This window comes from Molothrus ater, chromosome 4, assembly GCF_012460135.2.
Source record: "Molothrus ater isolate BHLD 08-10-18 breed brown headed cowbird chromosome 4, BPBGC_Mater_1.1, whole genome shotgun sequence".
NCBI lineage: Eukaryota > Metazoa > Chordata > Aves > Passeriformes > Icteridae > Molothrus > Molothrus ater.
In genome coordinates, this window is record NC_050481.2 from 4,635,145 (window position 1) to 4,656,090 (window position 20,946).

Below are 20,946 nucleotides of genomic sequence, written 5' to 3' on the forward strand. Positions count from 1 at the left end.
AAGATCAGGATGAAGCCAAGCTCCAAGCAGGCACAGTGTGATCCCTACGGATGCCAATGGAATGCTGACATTTGAGTGCCTCAGGGCACCATGCAGGGTCTTCCCTTTGAGGGCTTCTCATCAGAAAATGGGCTTGGTGCAAGCCACTTCTGAAAACTGAAAAAAAGCTGTTTAACATTTCTGAAAATAGTTCCTGACAGGTGGAATGTCTTCTTCTTCCCCACCAGTAAATGACAACTCAGAAGAATAGATATTGATCATTCATGTGGGGAATTACTTTTATTTTTTTTTGTACATGCTCACAAATTAAATACATGCGGCCCTAAAATTGAAGAGCGAGTCTCTTGAGGATTTACTTTGTGAAGCCCAGAGATAAAGGTCCTTTAAACTCAAAGTGCAACTTAGAAAGACTCTACTCACTGCTCATCCTTTCAATACAGGATGATGAAACCTCAAAGCCACTGGAAAAAGGCTGTAAAAATTACTAAGAATCCAACCATATTTTATTGATGGAAAAAGCTCTTGTAAGATAGCTGAATGTGAGGTTTATGCAAAATGTAGAAAAGGTCAGATGAGTGTAAATATCTAAATTTAAAAAAAGACAAGTTGTGGTGTTGACAACCTAAACACAAGCTGTCAGTCATCCTCATTAAGTGCTCTTTATAGAAAACCAAAGTGAGTAGATTGGGATGAACAAAGCACTAATTTCACAGAGCAGAGGAAAGGATGGTGGAATTAATACATAGATGGTCATAGAAAAGGCTAAAATGGTGAACAGTAAAATGCTAGGATGATAAAGCAGAGAGATCAACATTTGCACTTTCTTCCCTCAATCCTACTTAATAAAATAGCAACTTATTCCCTTCATCATCTTCTCCTAATTGTCCTTCCCAATTTCAAAGGATCCATAATTACAAGTCTCTTCTAGAATCCAGTTAAGAAAATACCATTTACACATCCTAACACTGAAGGAGAATAATACTATCACTTGAATTTTCAGCTTCAAAATCACAGTGTACAATAAAAACAGAGTACTCTCAAAGAGCTTCCACCACATGTAATTTACCTTATGAACACTGGCAGCTCGAGTCCTTTGGCTGGCTCCATCTCCTGCTTTTGAAGACATCAGTGAGATCCTGCACCTCCTTCCAGCCCCAAGCCTTCTCATCCCCAGACTGGAGTCGTGTGGCTGCAGCTGGATTTTGCACTGCTAACCGATACTCCCTGACACAGGTTGTGGTCGGCAGCACAGACTCACAGTCTGATCCTGATGGGGGATGTTTTCACCAAAACGCGGGACTTTTCATTACTTTTCAGTGCTGCGCGCTTTACTTTTAATTTCGTGGTTTTGAAGTTACAAAACGTTGATGAAAAATGCTGAGAAGTCTTGGATTGGATAAATCTAGATTTCAGTCCTTTTATTCCTTTATTCATCTACCACAAATCACGGCATTTTGTATTTCCTTTCGTATTTTCCTTTTCATATTTTCCTTTTCATATTTTCCTTTTCATTCTCTAAACAAGAGAATGCCAAGTAAATCTACCATTTCTCTGTCCATTTTCATCTAATTAGTAGCATCATCAGGAGAAAACATCTCCACCTGAGCTGGCAAAGACCCTTCTAGCATTTTACCAGCAGAAAGACAGGTCAGAGACAAATTGCTGACAAGAGATGTGTTTGGAGGCTCCTGTGCACCACAGCGAGCAGTGCAGACTGTTTTTCTTTCCACATATTTATGGCTTACAATATGTCCCAGCTCTTGAAACAGGACCGTGTAGCTGTGATGATGAACCAGGGGAATTGTGCAGCTCACTCCCTCACAACTGCTAACTGTGGATGATTGCTCCACACGATTCACTTGGAACCCTTTGCTGATCCTCATCATTAAAGAATTATAAAAAAAGGGCAGGAATGGATCGTATGTTTAAGTGTCAAAAACATCTCCACGCCTCTCAGAAACAGGGAAACAAGGAAACCAGTAAAATACACATTTGTCTGCCGTAAAGCGTCAAAATTTAGAGGAGCGCGCTACCCGTGAGGGGAGAGAGCTCGAGGTCTCGAGATACCGCGAGGTCTCGAGATATCGCGATGTTACGCTAGGCGGAACCCCTCTCCTGTTACCGTTACTGACCGTTAGCCCCCTGTTATAGATGACCCTGCCTAACCGTTAATAAAGGCCAGGTACTGTCCACCACATTGGTGCGTGCATTGGGGCTGGCGGGGCGGCGCGCCGCGGGTTGAGCCGCTGGGCTCCCAACCGGCCGCGCCTACGCAGGGCCGGCGGGCAGCCTGGGCGGCGCAGGGCGGCCGGACCCTTGCGTGGGCCGGTGGCGAGCGGAGCCCGGCAGCGCGGTACCGACGTCGGGGCGATGCATCGCACCGGAGAGAAGAGCCGTGCGGGGACGGCGGGAGTCCTGCCCCGCCGCCCTCCGCAGCAGCGGCGGCCGGGCCGTGCTGGGCGTGCTGACGGAGAACGGGCAGCAGCAGCAGCGGCCCGGCGGCCAGGCTGCTGCTGTTATCAAGCGATGCTCTGGCTTTGAAAACACCGTCACTTCACGTAGAAAAGATGAAGTGCCCAATTGCATCAAAGCAAGGTTTTGCTATTTACATAGATGATTCAGAAGATCAAGAAAACTACAGCTGCCAAGTGTCTGAAGAGCTGGAATTAAGCCACTGTGAACTGGGTACCAGTATTCATCGCAGCTGGATCTGAGTTCAGGCTCTCCTATGGTAGTGGAAGATGTTGCAACTCTGGCTGTGGGAGAGTATGCAGAAGACATTTATCAGTACCTCCAAGAGGCAGAAGTAAGATTTAGGCCCAAGCCCTACTACATGAAGAAGCAGCCAGATATCACAACAGGAATGCATGCTATCCTGGTAGACTGGTTGGAGTAAGTAGGGGAAGAGTATAAACTTCGGACAGAGACTTTGTACTTGGCAGTGAACTTCCTGGAGAGGTTTCTTTCCTGCATGTCTGCTCTCAGAGGGAAGTTACAGCTTGTGGCAACAGCAGCAATTCTTCTGGCTGCGAAGTATGAAGAGACCTACCCACCAGATGTGGATGAATTTGTCTGTATAACAGATGATACCTACACAAAGAAGCAGCTGCTAAGAATGGAACACTTGCTTCTCAGAGTGCTGGGTTTTGACCTAACAGCCCCGACCATCAGCCAGTTCCTCCTTCAGTATATTCAGAGATGTGGAATCTGTATGAGGACAGAGAACCTTGCAAGGTATCTTGCAGAGCTGAGTCTCCTTCAAGTTGATCCTCTTCTGGAGTACCTTCCTTCACAAATTGCTGCAGCAGCCTACTGTTTGGCAAACTATACAGTGAACAGATCTTTCTGGCCAGAAGAACACCTTAACATCGTGACACTGGGTCACCCGAGCACTTGAGGAAGGCCCACAGGTCATAATTAAAAATGAACTAGGGGAATGGGAACAGGGTTGGAGACTGGTACTCACAGGGCGAGGGTACGCAGCCATTAAGAAAAATAGTAAAATCAAAAGGTGCCTGCTTAAGTCGATAAAACCGGACCTTCAGGGCAAAAACTAATGAAATTTGTAAAGTTTGTTTTGCAGGACTGAATCCTCAGACGCCCCCGCGGCCTGTATACCCTGCTTCCTAAAGGCTGTGACGAATCATCAAGCAGCCCGATGGCAGACCATACTGGGGTCGTGAAAGAACTCAGTGACCAAACTAAAGGAGCAGGCCGGCACAGAGAAGGACGGGGGGGGAAAACAGCTCAGCAAAAATGTTAAGAGGTATCCATCAAGTAGAGTTCGAGCTCTGGCCAGGTTCTGGCTCTACTTGGATGGAATGCCAAGTAACCCAGAGTTCTTCCCTGCGTCAAAGGATCAGAGGGCGATTTGGAGGGGACATAAGTCCAGACATGAACTCTCCAAATCCTCTCTAGTTTTAAGATCAAACAGGTCGCAGACTCTGGGAGAATAATTCGGTCCTAGGAGGTGAACTAAAAAACTGAGGAGGTCCTACAAAGATATTCAAAGTCATGGTTCAGTCAGCCCCCATGACTGATCGCCTTACATTTTAAACAATCAATTTTAAACAAGTTTGTGTTGTTTTTTTAGAAAAAAACAGTTAGAGATAGTTAGCTTTTCGTTTGTTAAACATTTGCAGTTACAAGTTTATTGCAGTTGTGTTATATTGGTCAAGTTAATTGCATTTTGCCAGTTACACACGTTTCCTACTTGTCAGTTTTATGTTTTTAGCTGGTCATAAAAGGGGGGGGATGTGGGGAGATATCGCGAGGTCTCGAGATATCGCGATGTTACGCAGAACCCCTCCCCTTTTATTGTTACTGACCGTTACCCCCTGTTATAAAAGACCCTCCCTATCCATTAATAAAGGCCAGTTACCGTCCACCACATTGGTGTGTGCGTGTGCTTGGCCCCTGTGGCAGAGGCGCCGCCACTGAACTGTCCTCGACCGGGACGCCACGCCCCAAGCGGTGGCAACAGACAGGGTGAATTGTAAACTGTGCTAAAGTTATGACATGTACTTTGTGTAAGTCCACACTGCGTATTATTCCCCTTTAGCAAAACTTTTTGATAAATTCAGAATGCTTAACAGGCATAATACAGCCCTCAATATGTTTGGTGTTACATTTAAAAGCTTTCATTTGCTAAAGTTTTCATGTGTTATTAAAATCATTGCTTGGATGTGGTACAATTTGTATTAAAGGATAATATTCAAACTAAACATACAGCTTTTTAACAGATGTTTAATTACAGCAGCTCCTCAAACTCTGAAATCACTTGTGGAACTCATGTTATTTCAGATGAAACTACTTACATGCCAATAAGGGCTACTTTGGCCCATTATCTTCTCACTTTTGTGGGGCATGATGAAGTTGGGAGCACTTTTAGCTGGATCCTAATTGCCAGTTGTGAGACAAAATAATCTCTAAACCAAACATGATATACATAACCCCCCTTGAATTGCTGTCCTTTTTCTAAGTTCTTTACACTTACCACAAATTCAAAGTGTAACCTCAGAACTCACCTCCTGCCTGCAGCCTCAACTTTTTCACTCTCTGCATTCTCCAAGAAGTTGTCCAAGTCTGATTTATCCCTTTGTAAGTATAAAAGAATGCAGTTATTTATTGTTCAGCTGCTGCTTTATGACAGAAAGACCTTGTTCTCACACTCCTCACTGTCTGTGCACTGGAAAGCTCCAGCTTGGAGCAGAGGTGGAAATCGTGGTTAACAAATGTGAAACCATTGCTGCTAATAAAACCTTATGGACTAAAATACAGGTTTTATCATTTTATTAGAAATATGAAAGCAGATTTTGTACTTTTTGACATTATCTTATGCTCAACAACCTCATAATACCCTTCTCCATCTTTCTGAGATATGTACTTGCTTCTTAAAGCCTGTTTTCTGATTAGAAAGTTTATATAGCTTAAAAACCTTATAACTTAAAAGGTTTCCAATAACACACACTAAAGATTTTAAATAAATATTTTAATTCTATTATTGGCATTTACAGGTAGAAAGCATACAGTATGTTACAATTTTATCAAAATGTGAAAAATATGGATGTTACATAAGTAACAATGTAAAAAAAGTATTTTTCTTACCTTCCCTGAAAGTAAGAAAACTATTCAGCATAGGAAAATATTGATATAAAAAACACAGCTTAGGTAAAAAAAAAAAAAATTGAAGTTTTTACACAGTACAACAGGTTCCTCAGATCTGCATGAAGACGTAAGGACTTTGTGAGATTCTATTTCACCTACAACTTTAGGGAACTGGGGGCAACTGGTAAGCTACATTAATGAATCTACAAGTAGTTTTCCCTCATATCTGCTCCAAAATGCTAGAGTGCAGTAATTTTCTATACAATAAATAATTCTTCAAAGTTTCCACCGTAGAAAATCATAGAATGCAGAAAATGCCACTCCAAGGTCACAGAGGCTAGGCAGTGCTTTAATAATAATTATGATAATACTTATTATAGTGCTTTATAATGTCGAAGCACTTCAGAAGAGTTAACTGTTTAGCCCTCACAACACCCCTGTGAGGCAGGGAACCGCGGGTTCTTCCTACCTTTCCATGGTACAGGTGGGAAAATGGAATCAGGGGACAAGCACAGGCTGCAGCAGCAGCAGCAGCACAGCCAAGAGATGTGGGAATGGGCAGGTCTGTCCCTCGATGCTGTGAGCCAGGGGGCTGGGCTGGGCTGACAAATGACCATCAGGAATCACTGAGGGGGGGCAGGAAGGGACCAGGATTAAGTAAGCATCCCCAAAAATATTTCATAGAGATTCAGAAGCTCTCACACAACTTTGTCCAAAAAAAAATAAAAAACAAACAAGCGCAAACAAACAAAACAAAACAAACAAAAAAAAAAAGAAAAAAAGAAAAGAAACCTGAAATGAAAAAATAAAGAAACTGAAAAGGAGAAAAAAAAACCAAACTCCTAAAGTGCTGACTGGCTTGAGCTGCTTCTAGCACCTCTTGTATGGAATAAGACTTAGAGCAAGCACTGTTGCCAGTAATTATTCAAGCTGATTTATTCCATAAAGTCACATGTGAGCAACTGCAGGATATGGTAACTACATTTTCTGAGACACCTCACCACTGTAGTTCCTTCATTCACCATCTTACTTCCATGCACTTCTTAAGGAAAATGGAATCCTCAGTACTCTTGCATCGTGGAACATGTTAGTAGCTGGAGACAATATGCACATCCTTCACAATTGAAACAAAAAATTAGTTCATTTTCAGAACAAAGCATTATTAATTTAAGAACCACGAACCAAACAATGGTAAATAGGAAAACCCTTTCCAAAGGCTGCATGCCGAATATCTGGTTTGCAAATACAATGCATGCAGGAGAAATAAATTCATCCAAGCATAATTAAATTAAAAATGTCTCCAGTCTCTTTCAGCAGCATAATGGTTATTATTTTTAAAGTCTCCTCCAACCAGACTGGCCTGGGGATCAGATGCTGACCTTGGCTTTTCTACAACCATATAATGGTTTGAGCAGTCCCCGTGGCTTTGCACTGTGGCAGTACCAGGAGACAAAGCCTATACATACTGTTCTGCTTCCCCCTCCTTGGAAACAGCCTTGGCCGTACCACCTTTGCTGTCTTCACTCGCTGCTGCTGCTGCTGCTGCTGTTTTTTCAGGAAGCGATGCCAAATCCTTGAAAACATCCACATAATGCCCAAAGCCCGGGCCCCAGTTCAAGAGGTTGTCCCAGTTGAAGCTTCCTGCCTGCTGGCCCAGCTTCCCGGGCAGGGAGCTCTCCCCGGGCGCGGCGCCCGCTGCCTGTGCCCCCACGGGCCCGCCCTCGCCGCGCCGCCCCGGGTACCGCCGCGGCTTCAGCCTCGAGCCGTAGTTGTCCTCGTCATCCGCGTCCGACTCGTTCACCTGGGACAACTTGGGCATCCTGGAGGTGTAGGCCACGGGCTTGTCGCGGTCGTACTCCATCTCGGAGCAGGTGAAGGACTCGTGCGAGTCGCTGTCGGAGGAGGACTCGGGCGCGGGAATGCCGTCGGCTGGGTTCCTGGTCCGGGACAGAGGCCTCCTGCAGTCCTCCTCGGAAGAGGAGCGGCCGTGGTCCGCGCTGCAGATGCTGGGGTTCCTGGGGCGGGGGGTGTTCAGTCTCTCCACCTCTTCGATGGACAGCCCCACCGGGGGAGACGTCTCCAGCGGGATCTGCCCGATGGGCTGCTTCAGGCGGCTTCCCGGGCGGGAGCTGTGGCCCGCCATGGTCTGTGGGCTCTTGCTTCTCCTGCCCAGCCGAGTGGCGTAGTTGAAGATGCCGGGCTGGCAAACGTCACCATGCATCTCCAGCGGGCTCCCTTCCCTGATGGCGAGGTGCAGCTCCCTGGCTGGGCTGTGCCTGTAGAACGTCGAGGATTTGGAGAAGGGTGCGGGGCTGTGCCGAGACAGGGGGTTGGGAGTGGGGCACGCCGAGTGGCTCAGGGATGTTGTCCTCAAGCCCTGCCCGTAGGCAGGCTGGTAGGTCAGGCTGCTGGCTCCCAGGGGCATGGGGGACTGCCGGGCGAAGCCCAGCGGGCTGTGCCTCTGGATGGAGAACTTGGGAGTGTGGCTGCGGAACTGCTTGTAGTGCTGGATGATGTCGGCGTCGGAGGGGGCGATGCTGCTGGCGTTGTCGATGTCGTAGTGCTCGATCTCGGGCTCGGGGGAGGCCAGCGGGGCGCTGGGGATGGTCTCCGTGGCGTGCGGGATGTCTGTCTCATCGTAGATGAGGTAAGGGTTTTCCCTTTCGATGATGTCGGGTTTTGGGTTCCCCTCGGGCTGCTTCCTGACAGTCATGTCATCACCGTAGGGTGGGATGTTGTCAGGGTCATCGAACGCCACGTTCTCGCTCCCTTTCTTCTTCTTCTGCTTCGTTTTCTTCTCCTCTTTCGGCCCCTTTGACTTCTTCCCCCGGCACTGGTTGCAGAGGATGAGGCTGAGCACCAGCAGCGCCAGGACCGTGGCGCAGCTGCCCACGATGGCCGGCACGGCCCAGAGCGGCAGGGACAGCTCGGCGGGGTGCGGGGACGGCAGGCACACGTGGCCACCACTGACACCCGCCCTGCACTCATGGCTGGGGGCACACAGCACGCCCAGGCAGGCCACCACGGTCTCGCACGTCCGTCCCGCGTAGGCCTCGGGGCAGCTGCAGGTGAAGCCGGCGTGGGGCCCCGGCTCGCAGCTGCCCCCGTTGAGGCAGGGGCTGGAGGTGCAGGCCCCCGGGGGCACGCACTGGTAGGCGAACCAGCGGTTGATGCACATCAGCTCGCCCCAGCAGGGATTGCTGGCGCACACGTCGGGGCCGCGGCAGCCCGTCTTCACCGAGGGGTCTGTTCTGGAGAGCGTGGCCAGGCTGTGCTTGCCGGAGAAGGGAAGGGTCTCCCCGCCGTACTTGATGTAGGAAATGCAGCCGTTGAAGCCTGAGAGAGGGACAAAGAGGGACAGAGTTGTTGGGAGCTGAATGTTGAGCGTTCACTGTCACCAGCGCAGTATATACTCACTGTACATACTCAGTACATACTCCACTGTTCACTAAATGAGCCAAGAATTCACATGGTTACCATAGGGAAACATCCATTCTAACAGCACTTAATGTCTTTAAATTGAGTTTGAATAAATACAATGTCTGATGACTGAAATATAGGATATTCAATATATTCAGTATATTCAATATACTGAAATGCTTTTGTCTCCTGATTTTCCCATATCTCTAAAACTTCTTATCATTTCCCACAGAGAATCCCGTGGGCAGCTGGCTTGGCTGTGCTAGCACCAAGGATTATTTGAGTTTGCCCAACGTGCTTCAACTAAGCCTCCTGTCCCCTAAATTCATGGCAATGCTTTTGTTTCTCTGAGTCTTGAGGGGCCTTTTCCCAAACTTCCCATACTTTGGTTGCAGTGCTACCCTACAACAAATTTTAGTGCTGTGAGAGCCCAGGAGATGGAATTATCCCAAGGCTGTGTGCAGCAGTTGAGTGAGGTCACAGGAAAATCCAGTCTTTTGCCAGCCTAATAATCCTCTGTGTTCCCCTGAATAAATCCTTTCTGGAAGGGTTTTGAGGTAGTGCAACCTTATGGTGATCTCTGCTTGGAGCTGTGGCAAAATGGTACACAGAGATGGATACCACTCTGTCATGAAACAGCAAATATACTTGAGTGGTATGAGATGCTATTAAAGGTTTAGAATCCTCAGGGTTGAAGATTCAGGTTCAGTTGGGAGCACAAGCAAAAGTGATGATCACCTTGCTGCACGCATGCTGGTTCCTTGTAGTACTGATGTGATAAACAACTTGTCACATCTGCCTGGATTTGGAAATGTTACTGGACACAGCAGCTTCACAGCCCTGTCACCTCGAGTGTTGTCTGCCTTGAACAGCACTGCAGATATTTTTGACTCTGAGTTCATGCAGAGTTTTATACCAGAGCCTTGTAAATCCTTGGTATGTCGTACCCAATGTAATCCAATATTAAAATAAAATAAAATCATATGAATAAGGGATTTTGGACTGTGTGTCTGCTTAATGGAAGCCAGACATTCCTAATTTGTCTGCCACAGCATTGGGCAGTGGTGAGAGGTTAGTGTCCTCAATTTTCCTTGTTCCAGCTTTCCTAAAGCCTCTGCTTTTTCCATGCACATGCTGCTTATAAAACATACATGTAAAAAGGGTAAAGGTCAGCACAGCATCCACAAGCTTTTGTACCACATTTCATACATATTCACAATACACAAGTGTAAAGTGTGAATTTACTCCACTCAAAAATACTTTATCTGGTCACAAGTCATGAAGCCAGGAAGATTTTTCAATATAGAAATACGTGAAAAATACATCTGGTATTGTCTGGACAATCTCATGTTTTGCAGCTAAAAATCACTTCCATCTTTACCTAGCACTTGGGAAATGATATCAAATATGTGTTATCTACTTCTTTTGCCAGGGTTTGAGACAGTTACTTTAACTCTTAAGGGAGACTGATTTGCTCCTTAACAGCTAGACATCAGTAAGAGGGTGTTTCGTTATTGTCCTTGCTCAGAAATAAATCTCATTCTTAATCTGACAGCAGGATAAAGCAGCAGGACCTTGGAATTGCAGAAAATATTTTAATCATATAAATAACAGGGTAAATCCTGCGGTACTTACCAAATCCCTACAAAGTTTTTGTTTAGCATTTTTGCCCAAATGAAAGATTTGCCTTGATTTTCCAGGTTATGATTCAGGTGAAGAATACATCCTTTCTTCTCCATAGGGGTAACAAAAATACAGCAATTGATGCACAGACAAGCAACTCCCCTGTCTCAAAAAAGCCCTGCAGATAGAGTGTCTGCTTGTGGAAACAAGAAGCCTGCAGTGTGTACTAAAGGAACAAAATCTTTAATCCTTACTCATTCAATTTGCATTTTTTCTAGCAAAGGATGGACGTACACTAATAACTAATAAAGAATTACAGTACTTGGGGAGATAAAAAAAATTACCTGCAGCTGTGCTCTTGAAAGGCTGGCTGGATGGAATTCCTCCCAGAGAAATGGTGAGGACGTTGAGGCCACCGAAGTCTTGGGTGGCATGGAGAATGTCCCTGCTGTGGGTCCTGTCCACCGACAGGATGGTGGCAGAGCCGTTCTTCTCCAGGAGGACCGAGTGCCACTGGCCATCTGCAGCATACACCTCAGGGATGTTCCTTTCCACTTTCCCAGCAACTCCAGCATCAGATATGTAGTGCACCTTCCCACCTTTTATCTGCTCAGAAGAACACATGACATGTAATTTTAAAATGGTGCCGCATAACTCCTAGGCACGCATAACCACTCTGATGTACACTCACAGCTACAGCAACACGTGGCTTTGGTGTAATAGAAAGCTGGGGTGGGTATGTTTTTCCCCAAATAATTGCTTTGTACTAAAAAGGAATCAATTATTTAGCATGAAAAATTTGGCCAGAGCTAAACACATCACGTTGTAGAAACTTTGGCAGAAAACGTGCATCTTTGAGCTGCCATCCATTCAACTCCTGGCTAATCCTACTGAGCAGCCAGCTATAGGTCATGCACATGACACACATTTTAACCAGAGAAAGAATATTTCTTTCTCCTTCTTCAAGGCAAGTGTGGAAAATGCTTAGCAGAGCGAACAGATGTTGTCCTCGCCCAAGAAAATTGCATCCAGTTTTTATTACGACACAGTAGGAATGCATAAGGCATGGCAGGGCTTGAGCAAGAGCCCCATTTCATATCTGCTTTTTCTGCTAATTGGTATTTTGCAGGAAACTTTTGTGGTATTTCAGAAAACTTTCTGAAGAGTTGCAAAGCGCGTGATTTTGTGAGAATTTTCAAGTAGTACTTTCTTGAGCAAACTGCTTTAAAAATTGTGAACAGCCATGGGAAAAAGGAAGAATATTATGGCTTTTTCTCTTAATGATGCCTCACAATTCTACTGAATCATGAGATGCGGGGTTTCAAACCTCTTACTATGATCCCAAAATGAGATCAGTGCAAATTCTGCACTTAAGATGTAGGAGCTTAAAAGAATCCCAACATCCAACCCTGCCAGTTTCTCAAATATTGCATAAATTTGGGTATGCTGGCTGACCTCCTAAGGGCATACAGAACTGCGCAAACTCACAGAGCATGGCTCTGAGACTTGCTGCAGGTTTCCTTTGATGCTCTGCATTTTTGGTCACATATTCCTGCATGCTTGGTCACACATATTAAATGGAACAACTGCTCTCTGTCCCACGTTCCCCACTGCAGCTCGGTCAGCCCGAGATCCGTACCCCGAGCGTGCGGGACGTGCGCAGGCAGAGTCCAGGAAAGGTCACAGCCCCAGGTTTGCTGGAAACTCTCAAAGCCTTGCATCCTTTGTTCCAGGAAAAATAAGGTTCACCTGGGAAGAACTGTGAGGTGACACACTGGCTACAAGAATGCTGCTCTCCTTTCCAGAAACTGTTAAATGTTCTGGATTTGCTTCTCTGGTGATGCAAGCTGAGGACTTTGTTCAGACACTCCAGCTTTAATAAGGCACTAAGACCACGCTCATGTCTTGGCAGCTGCCTGAATGAATGCATCTAGCACGTTTTCCATTTGGATGGAGGACACAACAATGGTTAATATGTGCATCCACTTCATTTCCAAAGGCAGTAATTTAGACTTTTTGAAAATGTATTGTTTGATAAAGCTCATCTCGCAGACAGGATACTTTTGTTACTGATAAAACACAAGTGGCATGTGTCTAAACTATTGCACAGCCCAAGGAAAATCACAGTGTTACAAATGCAGCCCACAGACTGTTGAAACATATTAAACAGCATTTCTCATAATAACTTATAAAAAGCTTGACTGAGCTGAATGTATACATATATTTATGTCTACAACCTGTATTGGTTTGTTACGTCTTATTCTGTCTTTATGCCCCATAAAATACTGGGCATAAAGACTAAAATACTGCCTTGTATTTAGTCTTTATGCAAAGAGAAAGGAATACAACATGCTAGACAACACTCTCCAAACTTAAGGGGAGACTGAGCACAGAAGTAAAATTTTTAATTTCACCTTAGAAAAGACCTGTAGAATTATTTACCTGTCAGCAACTGATATTTTCCATTATAACTCATGATTCTTTATCTGTATTTCTGTTTCTTTAAAATTGCATGCGACTAATGCTAAAAGACTCATAAATAACATACTAGGGGCATTTGGAAAAGAAAATTTCCAGAGACAAGACTGGTCCATGACTGCTTCACCCAGGAAAAGATACGGAATGGTGCCTTGAAGCAGAACACATTTGTAAATTTGAAACAAAGGATGAAGTTGACAGCATTGAGTAACACAAATTTCTGGGTTTTATTTAAATGGCTGAGCAACTGACAAGTAGAATGTAATGAAAAGAATGAACCACTAAAGCAAGCATATTCCTAACTACAGGGCTGATTCAACTTTACTAGTATTCAAGTCTCATTTGCTGAACAAATTGGGTTTTGTCTTAAAACTAGCTATTGAATGAGAGGTCATTTAAAAGGGTTATGTTCTGATTGGTTCCTGCAACATGATATATGCACAGAACCATGGAATGGTTTGCATTGGAAGTGATCTAAAGATCATCCAGTACCAATCCCTCTGCCATAGGCAGGGACACTTTTCTCTATCCCAGGTTGCTCAGAGACCCATCCAACCTGGTCTTGAGCACTCCTAGGGATGGGGTAGCCACAAATTCTTTGGGCAACCCGTGCCAGTGCCCAACCACACCTCACACAGGTGTATTTTAGCTAGTATAGCTAAAAATGTAAAGTATAATCCACAGCCTCTACCTGTACAATTCAGAAACTGTAGAGCTCCATTTAGGCTAATTTAATCTGACTGCAGATGAGATTTCTAGATAAAGCAGGACAAGACAGGCAATTTCACCTTTAACCCGCTCTATTTATCCCATTATCTCTAACTGAATTACTTGCAATGTGCACTTGTAGGAAAATAAACTGTGACAAAGAGTTCTAGTAATAAGGAATGCCTCACCCTCTGTGTTGTAGTGGATTTTGGAGGAAGCATTTTCCATCTGAATTTGACAATTATTTAATGTAATCTGGAAACACTTGCATCTTTCCTGGATTGAGGATCCCTTTAAATGATAAAGTCCCCTCGCGGGTTCTTAGCAGGGAGTTTACATCCATCATTTAGTGAACCAACTGCTCACAATCTGATACATTACCACTTCTCTAGTTTTACCCCAATCCCAGCCACACCAAAACCAATTAGCTACAAGAGGAAAAATGTGAAGGCATGGACGTAGCCACAGGACTCTTAGCTTTTCCCTAGCATGGTCTAATATTAAAAACACGTGGCAGGTTTTCTCTGAATGCTAATACTTTGGATAACAGGCATATTAAAAGACACAAAAATCAAGTTATAAAATTGTCTGTCATGAAAACTGACAAGAATTTTCAAGACAGGTCCCTAAAGCCCAACTTCTGCACCAGGAGTGGATGGAGATGACATGAGACCTTTGCTAGGTTGGCTTCCTTGGCACCTCAGGCTACCTCTGAGAGGAATACTCATGGTGGCACCTACTCTGGGAGTGAGGAGCAGTGCAGAGGCCATACTGCACTAGCCACAGTTAAATTACGGCAGTTTTACTAACTAGCATCGCCTGAGAAGTGCTTGGCAACCGGCACGGCTCTCCTTCCTCAAACTCCTGCATCTGGTACTAGGCAAACCTCTGCTCTCTTCCCCTGCACAGCTGGGGCTGGGACTTGACACCCTCTGCTTGCTTGTATAACTTCACCAATATTAACAATAACAAGAGTGTTTGCATAAACACAGCACCAGTGCTTTAGCCAGGAAAGGCAACTCTCTCTCTTTTTTTAAATAAAGCTTGGAGAACTCACCTAGCAAATTCTGCTAGGGGGGGAAAAAAGGTTTTTTCTCTCCAGAAGTTCAAAAATAATGAGATCTTATCTGCTAATACAAGCTAGGCAGAAACTTCCTATGAAATGATGTGTTAAAAGCATATGCCAGGGAAGCAGTGCAGACTTGCTTCTTAAATGCAGCCGGTGTGTCAGGAAAGCTTTGTAACTCTGACCAGGCAGGTGGAGGATATCCACGGGGCTGAAGCTTAGAAAGTGTGAATTTCTGTATGAATTTCTCTAAAAGTCAGGGAAGAAAAAGTTGGAAAGCCTTGCAGCAGTCAAGGAAACTTGGAGCTTACACCAACCCAATAAAGGGGCTTGCCAGCATCACTGCTGTACTCATTTAGAGTTATGAGTAAATGGACTGAGTCATCGCCAGGAACCAAACCATCGCTTTCTCTTGAGAAAGGTAACTTCTGCAGCAATAAGCTCTTTGAGGAAAGAAAAAACAGCAAAAAAGCCCCAAAACAGTGTGGCATTTGAAGCACTAATTCAGCTATGTATGCCAAAATAATTTGATATTGACATTGGTCTGTGAGTAACCTCATGAATTTGAGTTATCCCTCACTTCCTAGTTTGATAAGCTTGAGCCATGTTGGTAGGAATTAATGAAAACTTTTTGGCAATCCTTTGCTAGCTTAAGGAGGGTCTGGGTTCAAGACTCAAAAAAATCAGAAGATAAAAGGCCAATAACAAAATGATTTGTTCTGTAAAGTGTAATGATGATAATAACCATGGCAATGAGCACCATTCTCGTCACCTTAAAACAGTCACTATTTGGAGTCTAGACAAAACTGATTAGATATAAAACCATCAAGATCTTCTGATACCTTGGCAAATAGGAAGGGAATTGTTGAGAAGATGAATGATACTGGAGCAGTGCCTAGTCTCAGCTAAAGACCTAATATTTCATAAAGGAAACAGAAAGAGTAATGGAAAAACTTGATTTTGATCACTCTACACGAGGCAGTCCAACCAAACCAAACCGGGCCTTAGCTGCAATCTCACCTTCACGGTGGTGAAGTTGCTGCTCTCCTGGACGTGGAGCAGAACGCCGCTCTCGCTCCTCGTCATGAACTTCACCTCCAGGCGCTCCACGCCCGGCCGGCCCCGGGCCCCGAGCCTCAGCAGGTAGTCCCGCTTCTTGTTGGGGCTCATGTGGTAGTCGAGCCGGCCCCTTGCCTTCCAGGGACAAGGCCGTGTCAGCCGTGATATCTGGGACAAGCACAGGGAAGCGGTGAGCACACAGCCCCAGCCATCATCTGCCTCGGAGCAGGGATCAAGTTCAGAGCGGGTCAAGGGCAGGGGGGAGCAGGAGTGAATGGCAATTGCAGCCCCTCTATTCCTTGGCTTCCCCCAGAATGTGTGTTTGAGAGTGGGAGTGTGCGAGTAATTTACTGCTGCTATCAGTCAAGAGTAAATTAAAACTCGCTAGGGAACAAGTGAGGGAGTAGGGAAAAAAAATTTGGCTCTCAGAACTGTAATTCCTTCCCAGGGATGTTACTGTTTCCATTACTGCATCGGGGTTTCATGATATATTGAACTCTAAGCTCTTCAGGGCAGAGATAATGACTTTCTATTTGTTATGGCATAAAAAAAAAAGTGAATAAAAAGGCAGAGCATTGACTACCAAATGCTGTTAAAATTATGGCTAAATTCTTTTGTAAACTGGTGCAATAAAAGCATATAAATCAGCTAAACAATAATGGGACATGTAAAAAAACAAAGCCCAGTCATTATACTACAACTACACGGAAATAAATCACTTTGCTCTCCTGAACAATCCCATATTGATTTACAGGGCTACTCCTATGAGAGTTAATCACCCCCGAGCGTAAATGTCTTGTTTTCATTTACATTTACAATATTTTCTTGCATATAATCCACAGTCAATTTGATGAAAAGGACTTTAGTTTGGAGAAGCCATAAGCACATGAACTCAATGTTTACGTGAAGGGGTTTTCGCTTACCCTCTTACCTCCCCATAGCAGGCAAATCCCTCCTATGGGATCCCTTTATTTTAGTTACGGATTATATGTTATTGGGAAGCAGGACTTTAAATGAGTGCAAGTTACCTGAAACGTGATATACAGACCAGAAAACATTATGTATTCAGGTTGTTGCCATTTTTAGCTCACCAAAGAGCAACAGTCCATTGTGGACTTTTAAACTACTTAAGAGGCAACATGCTGCTTATTTTCGTTATTTTATAAAATTCATTATCACATGGCCCTGAAACCCCTTAACAGCCTTTGGTTGAGCCACAGTCAGGTGTATGTTAAAGACAGTGAAAGCTCCTTCTCACATTTTTCACAGTGCCTTCCTGTGAGTCCATCCTTGCACTGACACTGCTGCCACGACCACTGATCGACACAAGTGCCACCGTGCTGGCAGGGGCTGGTCGTGCAAGCGCCTTCCAGTCTGGGACACCTGAAAGAAATCAGAAAAGCAGATGCTGAAAAAGGTGCACACAAATAAGCAGACCAAATGTGCTGGGAATTGTCATCTGTTTAAATGGTACTCCCTTTCTTCCCCTCAGAGATGCTAAAATGGCTCTTCTCCTCATCCCTGGAAGTGTCCAAGGCCAGGTTGGATGGCTTGCAGCAACCTGGTCTAGCAGAAGCTCCATGGCAGGGTCGTTGGAACTGGATGACCTTTAAGGTCCCTTCCAATCCAAACCATTCTGTAATTCTAAGGATCTCTGAAGACAGCTCAAGTTTCTAAGCAGATCGGAATTTTCAGCATCAATTTATAGCAGTCTTACAAAAGAGGAAGGAATTCAGAGACAGCCAAACTCCTACTATCTGTGATGCGAGAGAGAAGAAACCTTTTCAGGCATTTTTTTATGCTGCAGACTGCCAGGGTCTTTGTATTACAATGATCAGTGCAAACATGGGGGCTGAGAGAGGAAGTGTGAATGAGGAAATCTGGATGGAAGACTGACATTATTGCTACAACTGCGACTTCAAATACTGAGATGGAAAAAACAATAGAATCAGATAGTTCATCATTTCTGAAAGAGCACTCAGAGGATATGAGGGAAATTCGGTGATACTTGAGAGGCAAAGTGAGAGAACAGACGTGGTGGATTAAGAGGATATAAAAGGGAGTAGAGGGCTAGCAAACAGTATGAGTACAGCCAAAACCAGGTGGAATTTATAAAGAAATCCAAGAACATGGGCGACTCAATTTCAGCCCACAAAGCTACTTGAATAATCACTAACAATAGAAATGTAATGATGCTGCTTTTGTTTTTAAGACTCTGTAATCTTTAGTGAACCTTTAATCCAAATTCACTTTCTTCCTACTTTTTACAGTAGGTTCTACAGTCTTGTTTTCCTAACAAGAAATTTCCTTTATTGCAAACGGGGTCCATTTGATCCCATATATAGCAGACGTACTGATCTAGGATTCCTTGGGCGGCCAAAGCCTGGCTGGGCTCCAGGGGACGTCCATTGACTGCAAACTCCATTATGCAGCCCACAAAATCATGGCTTTCCACCTGCCCTCTCCTCTGAAGGATGGGCTCTATGGACCTGATGCCACCAACAGTAACTCGATTTGGTTGTACATCGAGAGTCCTGTGAAAGAGAAAAATGACTAATCAGTACCAGACATCAGGATGGTGATGACAGCACAGGAACTGCAACCATCAGTTACAGCCTGTGGCTAAAATTCCTCTTCCCAAATTGGTATTTCACATTTAGAAGGGGACACAGAAATTAACATCACTTGAACTAACAGTTATAGTGGGCACGACTCTAAATTCACACTCAGTTTGCATGTCAAAATTTCTATTCACTTGACTGAGCAGTGTGCATGAGAGCACAACAAATAAGGTTTTTTACCCAACTATAATTGAGATTGTAGGTGATACTTAAACAGCAGGAAGATGGACTCATTGTTTTTCAAAGATGTAACACATCTGCTAGCAGGGAAACCCTGTGTGGCAGGAAACATTGTGATTATTTTAAGGAATTAGCCAAAGTGACTGGGATTAAAGTTACTGTTATCTCCAAAAATTTGAGCCCAAGACTACTGAGCTAGTTACAGTAAACACCAGAAATAAAGTTTGATTTCTTTACTGGACACTGTTTATGAACTCAAAACTGTAACAGAAAACACCTGAAAACAATGTCAAAGTAATTACTGTTAATATTTTTGTAATGACAGCACTAATCAGGTGATTTTATTTCCGATGTCTTTATGAGCAATGAGAGGTGCAGTTTAAATAAACACATGACCCCAAATCATTAGGCAATAGATGTTATCCTCATTTGTACCACAGTGCAAACTACTCGTGGCCATGCATTTCCTGACTGCCACCAGAGCCGGGGGACAAAGATGGTGTAGAGAACTGGGGATTTCTGAGCAAACTCTCTGTTATCATCCAGTTCCATGCAGAAATATAGCCTGACCTAGCAAGCAGCAACACACGCAGAAAATTTAATTTGCTTCCGCAAAGATGAAAGGAAATGACTCTTGGGAGCCTTATCATTATTCCAACTTTCTCTGACTTTACAGGGAGATTTCTTCTTAACTTATTAAAAAAAAAATCCCACCCAAACCCCAAGCTAACCCCACAAAATGAAGACATATTTACCAGTCAGTCGAAACTGCAACGTTGCTAACAGTGCAGTAGCCTGGCTCCTGGTCCTCAGAGCAGGAATCCACCGTCAGGGATGCTGCCTGCAAAAGGCATGCACACAAACATGCTGAGTATTACAAGGCTTTAGTCCCCAGTCACATGAACTATTTATGTTTAGGTGTATTGTATCAAGGACTTGGCCAGAAAGCCCTTGATATAGTACTATATATATATATATATATATATATATATATATATATATATATATATATATATATATATAAATATAATCCCAAGTGACATCATGACTTTTATGTCACGATGTCACTTGGGACTGCAGAGTGCTTCAGAGCCACTGCTCAGCTCCACAGTCTGCCAGCACAGCGTGGACACCACCAAGGTGTGGATACAGAGAGGGAGCCAATTGTCTGCTTCATACAGAGATGGAGTTAAACACCACAATTTTTCACATTTGGGCAGGGTTTCTTTCATATTTGTTTGCTTTACTCCTGGACACTGAAGTTACTTTGGTTCATACCATATCCTACTCCTGACATGGTTCAGATAATCTGAGCAAAAAGCTGCCCCTTCCAATCACAAAGGGAGTTCCCTCAGGGGCTTTACTATGATATTAAACATATTGAAATTGATAAAAAGCACGTTACAAAAGCTGGGAGTACATACATTGAGATTACCAGTTTAAAAAAATGACCCTGGGATTAGAAACACTGAGATGACTAGTTAAAAATAATAACCAACCACTCAATAAAACTCAAAAAGTAACCAAATGGACCTGCTTAAGGTAACCCCTTGACTAAGAGGTCATGAGGGATCTCAACTTTGATAATGGAGGAGCATCTGGACACCTAGAGTGGGACCAAGCTGATGGCATTACCACTACTCACAGCAGTCTTGCTCTTTAATTATTGTTTTACCATTACTATTTTTACCCCCAAGCCATCACATCCTAGACAACAATGTTGCCTCAGCCTGGTCTAGTGGAAGGTGTCTGTGCCCACGACAGGGGGGTTGGAACCAGATGATCTTTAAGGTTCTTTCCAACCCAAACTATTCTGTGATTCTGAGACTACCCATCTAACTTATTTACACTAAAGTTACTCATGGCACTTCTATTTGTAATCTATAAAAGTCTAACCAAAGCTGTCACTAAAATCATGAAACAACTCCTGCTGATTTGAAAAGGAGTTTTTATTTTATTCCTTATTTAGCAAAGAATTGTCCCCACAGTGATTTATTAATAACAGATGCGCTGAAAAAAAGAAATCCCAACCAACCCTGAAGGTTAGTTATTCCTTAAAACAAATTTTCAGAAAAATAAACAATCTCCACGTTGTACATCTCCTCATGTTTCAGCAAGATGTGTGGTAGAGTTTTACAGCAAATTTAAATCAAATGCCACCTTTAAAAATGCCTGGCTTTATAT

At 44.0% G+C, this 20,946-nt stretch overlaps 1 protein-coding gene and 1 pseudogene across 1 annotated transcript in view; one reads left to right on the plus strand and one right to left on the minus strand.

Annotated features, from left to right (window-relative positions):
* The first annotated feature begins 2,181 nt into the window (after nt 1–2,181).
* Nucleotides 2,182–5,275, plus strand: LOC118686571 (cyclin-A1-like; annotated as a pseudogene).
* A 1,083-nt stretch (nt 5,276–6,358) lies between these two features.
* FAT4 (FAT atypical cadherin 4) overlaps nt 6,359–20,946 on the minus strand; it is a 123,018-nt gene continuing 108,430 nt past the window's right edge. Inside the window, 7 exon segments of the mRNA XM_036382844.2 lie at nt 6,359–8,943; nt 10,995–11,256; nt 15,923–16,090; nt 16,092–16,129; nt 17,220–17,344; nt 18,316–18,495; nt 19,518–19,603. Of these exon segments, the coding sequence (XP_036238737.1) occupies nt 7,064–8,943; nt 10,995–11,256; nt 15,923–16,090; nt 16,092–16,129; nt 17,220–17,344; nt 18,316–18,495; nt 19,518–19,603 (2,739 nt within the window). The 3' untranslated portion in view covers nt 6,359–7,063.